General features: G+C 41.5%; 1 protein-coding gene across 2 annotated transcripts in view; it reads right to left on the bottom strand.

Moving 5' to 3' along the window:
- The window catches only part of CLSTN2 (calsyntenin 2), a 676,166-nt gene that overhangs the window by 125,594 nt on the left and 534,752 nt on the right, over positions 1-15,820 (bottom strand). For both annotated transcript variants that reach the window (XM_026649976.2, XM_026649975.2), the window contains exons 4-5: positions 13,690-13,898; positions 2,186-2,335 (exon numbers count right to left, since the gene is read on the bottom strand). In XM_026649976.2, coding sequence (XP_026505761.1) covers positions 2,186-2,335; positions 13,690-13,898 — 359 coding nt within the window. The remainder of the gene's footprint in view (positions 1-2,185; positions 2,336-13,689; positions 13,899-15,820) is intronic.

Here is a 15,820-nt window from a genome sequence, read left to right as displayed (position 1 = left end):
CCATCAAATGAACTCATTTGGAAGAACCTTGGTATAACGCAGAGCAGAATCTAGCAAAGTTTACTAATACAGTTTTTCTCCATTGCCTATGCCAAAGACTTATTATAGAATCTTGAACAACCTCAGATCATAACAACAAAGAACACAATTATGCAGCATAGCCTACAAAAACAAAATTCAGAGTTGAAATAAATATTACATACAGGGCTAACAAATGCTATCAGGTCAGGCCACATCATTTCCAACTGCTCATAGATGTCTTAGATGAGCTATTCTCTTCTTATACCACATATTGTACAAATTTTTTAAAAGCTGATTTTTGTCTACATACTTTAAATAGGTTCCGCCTCAGTTTAATGCAGTTCCCACCCTCCTCCCCATTTTATTTTCCATTCCAAACATATGGGCCTCTCAATTCTCTCAATGTCACTACATTAAAATAACAAACCAGGGCCTGAGCCCTATTATCAAGAGTTAAACAAAGCATCAGTCACACGCAACTTTGATTTCTAGGAGGAGAATAAATTCTGCATTTGGGAAGAATCAGAACTCATGTCCAGCCTTTTGCTAAGATCATAAATAAATTATATCCATTTTATGTAGTATTAAAGGAGGGGAATGTAGGCAAGAAGGGTTGTTTGCATCTTTTATCATCTATCGGTTTTTTTAATTACCTGAAATATGTAGCAATGAGCAACTGCATTGTAATTGATGTCTGAACTGTCAAATAAAATTGCTGTAAGTATGATGGTATTGGGCAATATAATTGTGCTATTAGCATGATTTCTTCACAAAGATTACTCAGTCAATAGAATACCTTTATGGAAATAATGAAATAGTTAACAACCAGGGATTGCATCATTTTAATACTAGTTTCTGAGCTTACATTTTGGTGCATTTAATCCTCCAGCACATGATCTCACAAAATAGAGTATTTGCACAAGTAAAATCTCTCTAAAGAATGCTTTTTGATCTTATAAAAAGAATAATAAGTTTTTTAGACCAACAAACATAGCTAAGAATATGTAGAACTGTTTCAAATTTGTTTATTTCATACACTTATTTTTATAAAATGTGTCCCTCAAATATTCCGGACACATGCACAATGAAAACTATGTGTGGCCCCTAACAAGTAAAGTGCGGTTTTCTCCTCTGAATAGTGAGTATAAAAATGGAATCCTGGTGCTCTACGTTTATTGCATCTCAGTGACTTCCAGATTCATTGTGCTCAGTTTACAAGTAGTTTCTTCTGTCAGCCAGCCCCACAATCTAGGTGATGACAACGAAGGCAAGATTTTTCCTCCATAAGCATCCACACTAACAATTAAGATTTTGAAGGCCAAATGTAGTCCTGAGTTACACTTGGGTAATCTAGCTATTTTAGGCTCCCATTGTCAGAGTATCTGAGCACCTCACAATCTGACATATTTAACCTTATAACTCCTCTGTGGGTTAGGTGTTATGCCCAATTTACAAACAAGGAACTGTGGCAGATTGTTGCCCGCACATTGTGCCCTCTTTGATACTGTGCAAATATACTAATGACACTAACAGACTGGCCATGTAGGTGGAACTTGGCAAACAATTCTGTTGATGATACATGAAAAGGAATCCTGCTTGCTCTATCCCAGTGGTTCTCAAACTGTGGGTCAGGACCCCAAAGTGGGTTGCAACCCCATTTTAATGGGGTCACCAGAGCCAGTATTAGACTTGCTGGGGCCCGGGGCTGAAGCCGAAGCCCAAGGGCTCCAGCCTGGGGCCGCAGGGTTTGGGCTCCGCCCCTGCCCCTGCCCCCCGCCTGGGGTCATGAAGTAATTTTTGTTGTCAGAAGGGGGTCATGGTGCAATGAAGTTCGAGAACAGTTTACTAAAAAAAGATTTAAAAAAATATTTTTGAACACCTTAGAATGTTTAACTAAGTTTTGGAAAGGTTTTTAAGTGATGCTTTTATTCTGAGTTGATTTGATCAATCCTTCATTCCGACTCATGAAGAATCACTTATTCCTAAGGAACGTGGCTTGATATAAACCAGCTGGGAGTGATTATCCAGATTTTAAATTGATGCTGGATTAAATACAAGTAAAAAATAGTAATCATTTCACACATAACTGCAAAGAATACCAGACATTATATATTGTGAAAGAAAGGGAAAAAAAACCCAAACAATATCAAATATTAAACCCTACCTTGCCAGCCTGGTTTGCACACTGGTTTGACATCAACTCGTACTAAGACATCTTCTGTTGCACGTTTCTGCCCACAGTCAAAAGCAGTTACCATTATCTCATACACGTGTTGTTTATCGTAGTTCAGCTTCTCCGTGTTTCTAATATTACCTGCAGATTTAATATAAGACAGCATCCAGCAAATATTTATTGGTCAAGCTTATTTCTTTGACAATTATGTATTGCATCCATGTACCAGCCCACAGTAGCGAGGGCCAGATAAAGCAAGCCCTCAGTGGGCAGAATTCCTGTTCAGGAGTTCTACATGCAGAAGATTGTGGGACAGGGCCCAAATGAAAAGAACCCATCAGTGTCATATAAGATTTCATTTTAGGACAATGTAATTGCACAGACTTGATTGCATGTAAATGTATCTTTTTAAGTAAGATTGAACATGTAATTACAGGCAACACTATCCTCATCTTCATACACTCCTCACATAGAGCATTCACATCATCACTCCTTTCCCTTAGACCCTGCAGATGGATAACCATTGGTCCATGTTTGGGAAAGGAGCAGAAGGAGGATAGACTATGGGTCAGGGCTAGGAAAAAAATCACATTGTTTGCCTTCTAGTCCTGTGGAGATCATGAAGGGAAGATAGTTTAGCTTTGGCGGTACTATCTTGTCACTCATTCCCTCTGCAGTTAGTTCCTATCTAAATGGTGAATACCTTCTTCCTTTTAGTCCCCTCCTATGGGCCAGGATCATTATCATCATCTACATAACCAAGTTCACCTGCATTTTATATGACACCACTGTGCTACCAGATGGAAAATAAAATTCAACAACAAAACTCATCTGCCAAACCTGACAGATACATAAAGGTGACAAAGTATCCATTCTAGGAACAAAGAAATTACATGTTTCACAAGAAAATGGAAAGATCTCTCTCAGTCACCATAATCTGTAGTGTTTTAGGATTGCAGTCGTAATTAATGAGTTCAGCATTTTCATTCAGTCCATTTCTGCAGAAATGCAGTTCTCGCTCAACCTGCACCTCAGAAATTTTTAATATACTCTTTGCTCCAACATATTAATTCATTCTTTAGCCAGGAATATATCTAATCATACTCACATCCTAAAGTTATATTCATTCTAGATGGGAACCCCTGTCTCAAGTCATATTGTACCAAATGTGGATCTGACATGGCATGCTGCACAATCAAGTAGTTTGACTAAAATTTGCAAACTTGGGCACCAAAATACATATGGTATTTATGCACATAAAAAGTGGCTTATTATCAAAAGGTACAGAGAAGGCAGGGCTGCCTCCTTTAAACATCTTGGCCTTTGCAAACTCTTTTCATTGAGTTTAAACTTGAGAAAAAACAACCCCCAAACTGCTATACATACATGGCCAATTTCCAAACCCGGTCTTTAGTTTTTCATTCACAACTGTGCAGGAGACAGACCTTGAACCCACAAATAAGTGTTTTCAGGGAAACTATATGTAAGTGCCATTTTGGTCATTTGGCCATTTTGGTCAGAGATGATCATTTCTGAGCACAAACAAATGTACAGAACGGCACACACTGAATTAGAACTCTAGCACTCTGGGGGAAGTACCCTATACCTGGTGCATCGTGATTTCCCTTCTTCCCCCCTCATAGCAGGGGGAAACAGGGAAGATGATTGTGACCAAGTCACATTCTGGTTCCTGGTCTGCTTCTGGGGAAGTGCAGTAAGCATTGCACTATACTGATCCTTAGTATTTAGCTAGGACTATATATTTTCCAAATGATGCATCTTAATTAAACCCTCATAAAACTCCTACGAAGTAGGCAAGATCATTATCTAGTCAATAGCCTTCTCTGGTTAATTGTCCCTCACATGGTTAATAACCCATGTAAAAGGTCAAACTGAGCTTTTTCTGACCACTCTCTGACCCCAAAATAGCTTGCTAATTTATTTTCCCACCCTCATCTCAACTTATACTAAAACTATCTTATTGATACTAATCCATTTTTTTCACAGGTTCTGTCCATATGTAAAATACCTGGTTCCTTCCAGATCAACCAACCAATAACACTCAGGAAAGGTATACTCTAGCCACCCTTCACTGTAAATACAGCTTTACGAACCTCATCTAAAGCCCTTTGACATCTCCTACTCTCTGCTGGATCTAACACCATCTTCTGGTCCACATCTTTGTGGGTTCCTTCAGTTTGTGCTAAATTGAATCCTGCTGCTCAAGCTCCCAGTGAAATACCTCACCCATTATTAAACCCTTTTCTTATGATTAAACACAAAAGAACACAACACCTTGTTGAATACCTGCAGCTAAAAGTGTGACTTATTTCCTGTTTTGCTTTTGTCCTTCCTTAACCCCTTCCCCTCTAATTGAGGGTGAGGGTGTACACGCTTTACAGAAAGGGTAACAGAGCAGTGGAGTGACTTGAAGGTCAAGCAGCAAGCTAGGGACAGGATTAGAATGCAGGAGTTCCTTGATCTAGACCAGTGGTTTTCAAACATTTTTTCTCGTGACCCAGTTGAAAAAAATTGTTGATGCCTGTGACCCAACGGAACTGCGGATGAGGGGTTTGGGGTGTGGGAGGGGCTCAGGGGTGGGGCAGAGGGTTGGGGTATGGGGATGAGGGCTGCGGGTGAGGCCAGGAATGAGGGGTTCAGGGTGTGGGAGGGGGCTCTGGGCTGTGGCGGGGGTTGGGGTGCGAGAGGGGATTAAGGCTCTGGGGTGGGGGTGCAGGCTCTGGGGTGGGGCCAGGGATGAGGGATTCGGGGTGCAGGAAAGGACTCTGGTTTTGGGGGGGGTTCAGGGCTGGCTGATGGGACTTTTAATGGTCCAGTCAGCAGTGCTGACCAGAGCTGCCATGACCCGGTGCCTTATATTCCGCGACCAAGTACTGGGTCGAGACCTGCAGTTTGAAAACCACTGTTCTAGACCAAGAGTCCTGTGGTACCTTATAGACTAACAGACGTATTGGAGCATGAGCTTTCGTGGGTGAATACATCCAATGAAGTGGGTATTCACCCACGAAAGCTCATGCTCCAAAACATCTGTAAGTCTATAAGGTGCCACGGGACTCTTTGCTGCTTTTACAGATCCAGACTAACACGGCTACCCCTCTGATACTGTTCTAGACCATTGTCCCACGCTGAAATGTATTCCGATATTCAGAACACTAAATTCTTCTATCCAATAAGAATGAAAACTCAAACATACACTTCTCAGTTGCTTTTTGGCATTACGAGTATCAGAAATGCACTCTTTTTTTTAGAACTCACGTTGCTTAACTAGTGCTTCCTTAATGGGAGTTCAGTGCATTGGGGTGTCATTAAAACAACTAAATGTCAAGGCCCAAAAACACAAGCCCCTCGGAATGGTAACAGGGAAAATTATTAATGAAGTATTCACAAACACAAGGCTTTGGACTTGGGAGTGACAAAAGTCCCCTGAAAACCCCATGTTTGCAGCAGATACAGAAATGTTGATGTTCAAGGGCCATAGTGTGCTCTCCGAACCCAAGTAGATTAATAAATAGAGTTGGATGAACTACATATTCTGACTTATAATACCAAAATATAAAGATGATGAATTGTTAAATGGTAAGACTGAGATGAGCGTTGTTAGTAATATTTTAATAATTTATTATTATGGATAATTTAGATGAGGTAATGGTTAGGCTAAAGGTTTGCCTGGTATGGGGTGTTTTGCCATTTCTTCTCCTCTTACATAAAAATTACTGATTTGCTTAAAATAACATTATTGCTGACAGGATAAATGTAACATTGTGCTGGAAATTTTGAGAAAAAAAACCAAACCCACACAAACCTGAAATGCAGGGCCGGCTCCAGGCACCAGCTTGGTAGCAGGTGCTTGGGGGGGCCACTCCGGAGTGGGGCGGCAGATCCAGCTATTCGGGGGTAATTCGGCGGATGGTCCCTCACTCCCACTCGGAGCGAAGGACCTTCCGCCGAATTGCCGCCGCAGATCCCGATCGTGGCTTTTTTTTTTTTTTTTTTTTTTGGCTGCTTGGGGCGGCCAAAACCCTGGAGCCGGCCCTGCTGAAATGACAAGAAACCCTTTTACTTGGAAAAACCAGGGGCAGGATGACATGGAATAGAAAGACAGAAATGGTCTAAACAGCAAAAATTGTGTAAATTGGAGGAAATGTATAAAAAGACTCAAGTGAACAAGGCCCAAATTGGTGAAACACTGGGTCAGAAGCTGAAGGAATGGGACTGAAGGACCAGACCAAGGGATCAGAGGAGATGACGACGGCCATCATAGAGTGCAGGAGAACTTGGGTCCTCTATATAATCTATTTATTATCTGGCATAAATGTGTTCAGACACTATAAGTGGTAATTCTGTCTTAAATTGTATAAATAAAGCCAAAAATTGATTAAGCCTAAAATTGGGTGGACTCGTAAATCAGTTTCCCACCATTACATCCCTAATAAGTGCAATGTTGCCACTATATACTTACTTGCACATTTGTTATCTGTTCATACTTTGCTTACTGTCTGAATTTTATTATTTCTTTCCTGCATATTCCTTTGTGTATGCTTCTTTTGTTCTCTATCCCATTGCTTTACTCCATGATATGTGGAGATAATTCTCAAGACATTGAAATTGACTAAATCAACATTAGCAGCCTACAGGAATTTGCTTGGGATGATAGCTATAATGAAATACAAATACATTATAATGATTTATAAATCTCAGAACACAGTTGTCTTCTATGATTTGTATTTCATTACAGTCTTCTAAGATTTGTACTTCTAACATTCTGAATATTTAGTTTTTTTATTTTAGAGGTCATTTGAATGTCCTACATATTACTGGCTAGTTACTGGTCTAATTATTCTGTGTATTTCTGTTACATCTGCAGTTTGTAGCTTTATGCTACTTTGTTATTTTACAATTTAATCAATGACACTTTTTTTAATAAACAAAGGGGGAACAGACAAAATAATGAATGGTTTACAGAAGATAAAGTAGGAATTTCTGTTCTCTGTCTCATCCTACACAAACAAAGGGATAGTCAATTAAACTGAAAGGAAGGAAATTTAAACCTAATAGAAGTAAATACTTTGGCACATCTTCACAGAGAGCTCATGGAACTCACTGCCACAATATACCATTGAAGCCAAGCAGAGAATCCTGGGATACGTACTTGAGATGGTTAGCCCATGCCACCACTGCTACACTATTATTATTTGTGCACTACCTTGATCAGTGCTAGCACATGTATGTCTACGTGAGCCAGGAATCCCACCGCCAAGCTCGTAGTTTAGAAATAGTCTCTGCTTTTGTGAGGCATTTTCAGAACTTTATATGAAAAGTACTATAAGATATGATTTAGAAAGCTCTGCAGCTTGTAGCTGCCTGTTGGCTTATTGTTAACTTGACTCTCCACAATGTAGTCTCCACCAGGTCTCATGTCCTTGAAGAGAACATAGAATATGGGCTGTCAGAAGAAGATGGGAATTTAGTGTTAAGACGTCATGAATTCTCTGTGTGTGTGTGTGTGTGTTTTAAATCACCCCCTCTGTTCACTGCCATTAAAGAGTTTTGCTTCCTCACAAGGCATTATTCTAATACTTAGGGTGACCAGATAGTAAGTGAGAAAAATTGGGACAGGGCGTAGGGGGTTTTAGATGCCTATTTTAAAAAAGCTCCAAATATTGGGACTCTCCCTATAAAATTGGGACATCTGGGAACCTTATTAATACCCAGGATTCAGGCAGGTTTGTACTCACGGCAATTAACCCGTGTTGCTGCTGCCACTCCCCATGCTACTGCAGCTAAATTACTTTTTTTAGTGTGCTAGCTTGACAAGCGCTAGCACAAGTATGTCTACATGAGCTAGGAATCACACCCCATACTCATAATGCAGAGAGCTACTTGTTTATGCTAATGACAGATTACAACTCTCTGCACTGGCACACGTCTGCTGGTTGGTGCTTTGGGAGGCTGGAGTGAAGGCTTTTCTTATGCCTAGCCTCACAGACGGTCACATCCTGTTCACTGTAAAAACTTCTTTGTGCCACTCTGGCAATGCAGAGCAGATTTAAAGCTGACATACATGTTTTTGTTTTTGGCGGTGGTGTCGTGCCCCAGTTTCTCTCTATTGGCTGCATAGAACAGAGGTGTTCTCCAATTTGAAAGCAAAACAATGATTTTTCATGGGAACAAAATATTCAGCTGTTTCTTGAATTAGTCAGGTACATGATACTAGGTCTGTTTAAAAAAATGAATCCTCTGCAATAAGGGCGCATGCTGCTGTGTATTGCCTGGCAAAGCTATACCATGTTACAGATCCAAGTGCTATGGAATTTTTTTATGCTTTTGTGAAGATGGGCGGTTGTACTTCCTAGACTGTAAAACAGCATCTTCTCTGCACAAAACCCAAATATTTGGGCTGAGTATAATATATAGGTTTTGTTTCTTAGGGTCTGATCCAAAGCTCATTGTAGTCAATGAAAAAATTTCCATTGGCCACACTGAGCTTTGGATCCGGTCCAAAAAAAATAGCTTCTTAAAAAAAAAAAAAAAATCCCCCCCTCCTTACCATTAAATATGTGAAACACTCATCCCTTTCATATAGGGTGACCAGATGTCCCGATTTTATAGGGACAGTCCTGATTTTGGGGTCTTTTTCTTATATAGGATCCTATTGTCCCCCACCCCCTGTCCCACACTTGCTGTCTGGTCATCCTACTTTAGTAAAGCATGACAACAGGTTTATCCATTAGAACTAAAATACAGTAACTCCTCACTTAAAGTCATTCCGGTTAACGCTGTTTCGTTGTTACGTTGCTGATCAATTAGGGAACATGCTCATTTAAAGTTGTGCAATGCTCCACTCTTACGTTGTTTGGCTGCCTGCTTTCTCTGCAGCTGGCAGCCTCCCCACGTTTCCCCCCCGCCCCCCATCCCCACAGCGCCTCCCGCCCTCCGACAGACCCCGCGGATCAGCACCTTCCCTCTCCTTCCCCCGCCTCCTGCCCGCGGCAATCAGCTGGCTTACGGCGTTTAGGAGGCAGGAGGGAGGGGGGAGGAGCGAGAACTCGGCGCGCAGGCTCCCCCTCCCCCTAAACGCTGCAAGCCAGCTGATTACCCCGGGCAGGAGGCGGGGGGGGGGGGGGGAGCGAGGACTTGGCATTCCTCCCCCCTCCTTCCCCTGCCTCCTGCCCACGGCAATCAGCTGGCTTGCAGCATTCAGAAGGGAGCGGGGAGGAGCGAGGATGCAGCGTGCGAAGTAAAGGGGGAGGAGATGGGGGGGAGAAGAGGCGGGTCAAGGGTGGGGGCTTGGGGGAAGGGGTGGAGTGGATGGGCCGAGGGTTGAGCCCCCTGCCCCCGGCAAAGTCAGTGCCTGTGCTTGCAAGAACAGCAAGAGGAGCAGCCGGACAATCCATCCTCTTCCACTCTCTGACTCCACCACCTCAACCAAGCTTCATACTCTGCAGTGATGATTGTAGTATTAAATTGTTTCTTTAAAATTGTTTAAAACTTATACCTGTATTAAATTGCTTGTTTGAAATTGTTTAAAATGTATATAATGCCTTTTGTCTGGCAAAAAAAAAAATCCCTGGAACCTAAGTCCCCCCCATTTACATTAATTCTTATGGGGAAATTGGATTTGCTTAACATCGTTTCACTTAAAGTCGCATTTTTCAGGAACATAACTACAACGTTAAGTGAGGAGTTACTGTATCTAGACACAGTTTGTACATTAAGCAAACCTATATGTGAACTTTTAATTAGCACAACACACCTGAATGGGCACAGTTGCAGATATTGCCTGGATCTTATTTAAAGCACCCCACAGCTAAATAAATAGTGGGGCATAGATGCTAAAAGTAAGGGGTTCTGGGGGTGATGCTGCACTCCTTGGTTTGAAGTGGTTTCCATCACATACAGGTTTTACAGTTCAGTTCAATGGCTCTCTAGCACCCCCACTATAAAAACTGTTCCAGCACCCCAGAACTTGGGCTCTACCCTGAGCCCAAACGCCTACATGGCAATTTTTAGCCCTGCAGCCCAAGCCCCGTGATCCTGAGTCAGCTGACCTGGGCCAGCTGTGGCCATGCTGCTGGTCTTTTTTTTCCAGTTTAGACATACCCTTAATGTCCGGTTCAGTAAGTCAAACTCCCTTAGGGCTTTCAAATCCCAAAGAAGAGGGGAAGGGGAGATCCCAATCCCTGCTGCTAGAGCAGCCTTCACAAAGCCATTGCCAGTCCTGGCACAGCTCTCAGCCTTGCTTCCTGGTGCCACATACTTCTCTTTGCCTACCAGAGTCCTTTAAACTGTTCCTCCACTGGGAACATACCATGAGCCTGTTGAGAAGAAGGGCCCCCAGCCCAGTATTGCTCTACTTTCCACCCTAGTTCAGTGTGGGGCCTGTATACCCTGTCGCATGACCCAACAATCCTGACATTCCTCCTTATTCACACCAACCATCCAAGTACCACACAGCTACTTGAAAAACCACTCTCGAAATATAATGGATAAAAACTGAAACCTACAGTATTTCTTAATATTTCAAACTGGGAAAATAGAAATCAGTAAATCTGGCAGAGTTGGAGGGAATTGCATGCACATGCCTATCTCGCTGTCTAAAATCCCCTGTTCTAGCACTCTCTCTGATAAAAGATTATGGCGCCAATTGACTCCCATTTACTTAAACACAATCATAATCATTATGATTACGCCTCCATATGATATCCAAAATGCTTGCTATGATGGTATTATAAGGGGGGGGGGGGAATTCCCCCCCATGCCATTTACATTTTATTGATGCTAACTGGTTATTATCTTTTGATGCTCAGCTGTGCATTATGTGAAAGCAGCACAAATAAAGACAAATCAGTTTTGAACAGGGGAAAGGTTTTCTCTAAAGCATCCCAGCATGAAAATGGCTGCTAGGAGAAGACAACAGCTTTCAATTTGTAATTTTGCCAAAAATCAGATTAAACTTCAGAAAAAAAAGTGCTCTCCTCCTAAACACAACATGGATTAAATGATTCTGTGGGGAGAGATAAGTTGAAGCTTACACACAACACATTTGTTTGTAGAGTTTCTTCTGAGCACAGACATTAACGTTTTCTAAAATTACTTAATGTGAAGAAAGTATTTTTTTCCAAGATCAATAGCAAAAAGCTGATAAAATGTAAATGGCCAGGCATGGGTGTTTCTTGAAAGATCTCAGCATGATGTCTCTAATGACCTTAGGGTAACACAACTGCTCAGTTTTCCATCATAGTTCTTTCCCCTCAAGAACGCAAGAGGTACCACTTTTGATCCACAAGGAGATATCAGAGTGGATCTGCTGAAATACACTACCCGGAGAGCTGCTGGTTTGTATTATATGTGCAGGGGGGAATTCTTCAAAGTGTTTTAATGTGACCCTGCCACCCCCAACTCTGGTGACAAGTTGCTCCCCAGTGTGAAGCGGACTGGAAGTTGCAAGAAGGTTATAAGCAAGCAGGGCAGCCATGGCTAGGGCTGCGGCATATGGAAAACATACAGTGTTTTTTCCAGCATAAACTAAGATATTTTTTCATAAAACTTGTTTTTATATCAGCAAATATGTATCAGGAAACCAGCTTAAACCTTAAACCTAGATCTAGAGGGTGAATTAGTGCTTGCCCAGAGAAGTCTTTATTCCTTATTACTCTGCAAGGAAGTCGACTTCAACTCCACTCACCAGGGACCACCACTAGAGAGGTGAATTAGTCATTCTTCCCGCTGATCCACGCCAGGAAAATTTGGGCTATCAGAAACACTGGGAGCAGTTGCTCCAGTCAGCATTTAGACCTTGATTCAGAAAGGTTCTTAAGCATGGGACTAACTTTAAGCAAATGAGTACTCCCCCTGACCTCAGTGGTATTACTCCCACGCTTAAAGTTAGGCGTGTAGTTAAGTAATTTACTGAAGCAGGGCCTTAGACGCCAAGTTGATAGGCACTGTGGGTAATATTTTCAAAGGCACTTAGGTGCCACTTAGGTGTTTTTGAAAATGGGATTTAGGAGCCTAAAGTACTTAGGCACATTAAAAACATATTAGTCTTTGTAAACACCTTGGATTAGAATCCAAATTTAGGGGAATGGAGTTGAATTATTTGATAAATTGTTCCTCCTTCCTGGAACATTCTATTAGGACTTTAGTAATGTGTAGGTCAAGATTATGGTAGGCAAACCACTGCTCAAAGCAGGGATGCACCACCCTCACTGGAGATCATGGAGGCATTGTGCCTGCCTGCTACACTCTTCCAAAGGGTGCACAGTGTCCTCCCCTCTCTTCCCTGCACACGAGGTCATCTCTGCTGGCTGGTGCAGAGAAGAGCGATGGCCATGTCCCCAATTTTGTTTTTCCACACTTCTTTGGGAGGTTAGCACCAGTAGTGGCATTAGCTTCACACAGTCCTTTTGCCCTCTTTTCCCTTTGTCCCCTTGTTAGTCACAATCTAGCCCTACATTTTAAAAAACATTATAATAATAATGGCAGGATGAATAATGCAGCATAATTATATATACAGAACACAGATTTTTGTTTATTGCAGCTAGACTGCTCATGGGACAGCATATATCTCAAGGAGACAAAGCTGCATGGGGTCCAAATTGGTTTTATCATGAATATCACCATAGAAGAACTCAGAAAAAAATGGCACATAGTAGGCTCAATCTATCACGGCTACAATGCAAGCCTCAGCAAAGCTATCTTTAAAAAAAATGATTAAATCTAAAACTAGAATTTCAGGCCCCTGGTAAACAACCCTTACACTTTCCCCCAAGATCCTTCTCCCACTTGTGCAGCAGAACCAGTGCGGTTCCACTGTATTTGTGGCCCTGCACTTTCATCGAGATGAAGGCTGGATCTGGCCCTTCATGTCTATATTGTAGAGAGATTTTAAAACTTACCTATAGAACACAAAGTAGTAACAATACATAGCACTGACTGGAAAGATCACTTTTCATCTTCAAAGTGCCTTTTCAGCATTAACTAAAGAATTCTCACTATCCTAGTGAGTTAAGTAAATATTATTAGCTCAGTTTTATTGAATGGGAAAGTAAAGCAGAGAGGCCAAATCTGGTTTAAAAAAAGCAGAGCACGTAGTTTCGTGTAGCAGCATTTCCGGCATCCCACAATGTTGTACAATGAGTTACCTACTGGTACCGCACTGAGTCTACAGGTGTGGAAGTATTTAATGCAAAGACTCAGGCACACAAGTAATAAATATTATTTCAATTTAAATTTAAATCCTCAGCTGGTGTAAATCAGGGCAGCTCCATTGTCCACAGGAATTATTTAGTTGGGGATTGGTCCTGCTTTGAGCAGAGGGTTGGACTAGATGACCTCCTGAGGTCCCTTCCTGATATTCTATGATTCTATGATTCTAGGACCCACTATTCAGCAGAAATCACTGGAGCTATACTGACATACACCAGCTAAAGGCGTGGCCCAGAATTCCTAATTGTATCTTGCCCAGGACTCACCGTTTCTGTCAATGGCAAAAGGAACATCGGTTGTGACAATTTCATAATTGCATATCTGGCTGTACTGCGGAGAACAGTCCTCATCTATGGCTTCCACCTGCAATATACTGTCATAGATCTTTCCCTCTGTCACTGTGGCCTTATACGAGGTCTCCTTGAAGGTAGGTGCGAACTCATTAACATCCTTCACCTGGATATGGACCACTGCCCTAAAAATATAGAAACAAAGAATTTGGAGAGAGATATCCATTCATCTTGACTTCAACTGAGATGTCAATATCTGTTCATTATTCAAACACATGACAGATTAACACCAAAGATGGCATGGAAAATAAAAACCTATGTACTGTGAGTAAAGTGCTCTTGTATCATTTTACTTTGTGTTTCATTTCCATTTTTAATTTGCACTACTTAATACTTTAATATGACATTTCTGTTAAGAAAATGTGCAACAAAGTTATCATGGGGAAAGTCTAATTCTCCTCTTGCTTAACACCAGTCAATGGAATCAGTCAATGGAGTGAATCCTTTGTAAAAAAGAAAAAAAAAAAGGGCATAAGAGGAGAATCAGGCTTAAAATGCTCTCTTAGACACGGATTGCCTGAAAATATAGATATCTTGAAAAATCCCCGTTACTAAGTAAGCACCTTCCTTCCTTTCCAGGGCAGAAGTTAATTGTTTATCCACTCTCTAAGTCCCTAAAATACTGCAGATTCCATGTTCATTTCCCCAGTTTCTTACATGACAATTAGAGCTTGTGAAAGGTGCTGCATTGAGAGCAATAAGCGCTGAATTCATCTACAGTATTTAAAAACAAGTCATACATGGGCACTGGCAGGGACATCTTTCTCTTAATGCCATGTGACTGCGCCTGAGCCTTGTTCTGGAAGGCAGTGTGCCTCAACCCTCCTCAGAAGGGCTCAGCTCTAGAGATTGGGAGAGTAGTTCAAGCTCCACGTTGATTCAGTGCTTAGCTGCTCCAGTGACTGACAATTATACAGTGCACTGTCAGCAAATGTGATGCTGGATTGTTGTGTGATGTGGATATCTGTTATTAGCACCTGAATTGGGAGCACCAACTCATTTCACATATAGCTAGCCACTAATCAACCATCTTCATGATTATTACTTAAATTAGAGTAGACTGTAGCAGGCCCAGCCAAGAGCACACCCCCTTTGTGACAAGCACTTGACACATACGAGACAGTTCCTGCTGAAAGAGCCTACAATCTGAATAGACAAGTGATGGAAAGGATAAAAGAGGGATAGAGTGGTGAAGTGACTTGCCCAAACTTATACAGTAGGTCAATGGCAGAGGCAAGAACAGAACCCCAGCTTCAGTTCAGTGCTCAATCCAGTACACCACACTGCCCTAGTCACAACTAACCAGACTTGGTTTTGATCACAGCCAGACCACAAAGTCCCCAAGTCTAATAACTGCTAGACTGCTACTGAAGTTTGAAAGAGAGACCATAGCATTTCATATGAAACTCCCAAAATTGTTACAGTGAAAAAATTAACTGTGAGTTGAAACTTGTTCAATTTGAAGGTTGTGCCTTAAGAAAAACATTATTAAAAAAAACCACAACCCCCCCCCCCAAAAAACAGATCATGATGCAGCTCACATTATATTGTAAAATAAATTCTTAAATTCCTGTGCATCTGATCTAAACAAAAGGGTGCATTGCAGCTATTGCTGGGTTTGTTTAAATGGCTCATACAGTAAATTGGGCAGTTTATATGGCAATTTTATTGTCTGTACCAGGGCAAATTTCATCTTTAGTGACAAGTGGTTTCATGTATCATACAAAAGGCAGCACCATATCTGGGGCATTGGTTCTATATTGTCTCAGTAAAGAGTGCCACCTACTGACCCACCAACAACACTTCTTGCAGCCTCTGAATCTTTGGAAGATTCCCACCAAATGCTGAACCAGCCAAGTCTGCTGAGCTTCCAGGGGCTAATAAAATCTCAGTGCAAAGGCAATAAAGCTGCAGCATATAAATGAAAATAAAAATGGGTGATTCCCCCCCCCCCAATAGCTTTTCTGTACCATTTGAAATTGTCTGAATAAAGTTAGAGAAAAAATAAATTCAGCATAGTTTGGTTACATAAATATCAGTTAATTCT

The sequence above is a fragment of the Terrapene carolina genome, unplaced genomic scaffold (genome assembly GCF_002925995.2).
Source record: "Terrapene carolina triunguis isolate 2854851 unplaced genomic scaffold, T_m_triunguis-2.0 Scaffold88, whole genome shotgun sequence".
Classification (NCBI taxonomy): domain Eukaryota; kingdom Metazoa; phylum Chordata; order Testudines; family Emydidae; genus Terrapene; species Terrapene triunguis.
Note: the sequence above shows the minus strand (reverse complement) of the source record. Positions and strands in the feature narration are given on the sequence as shown.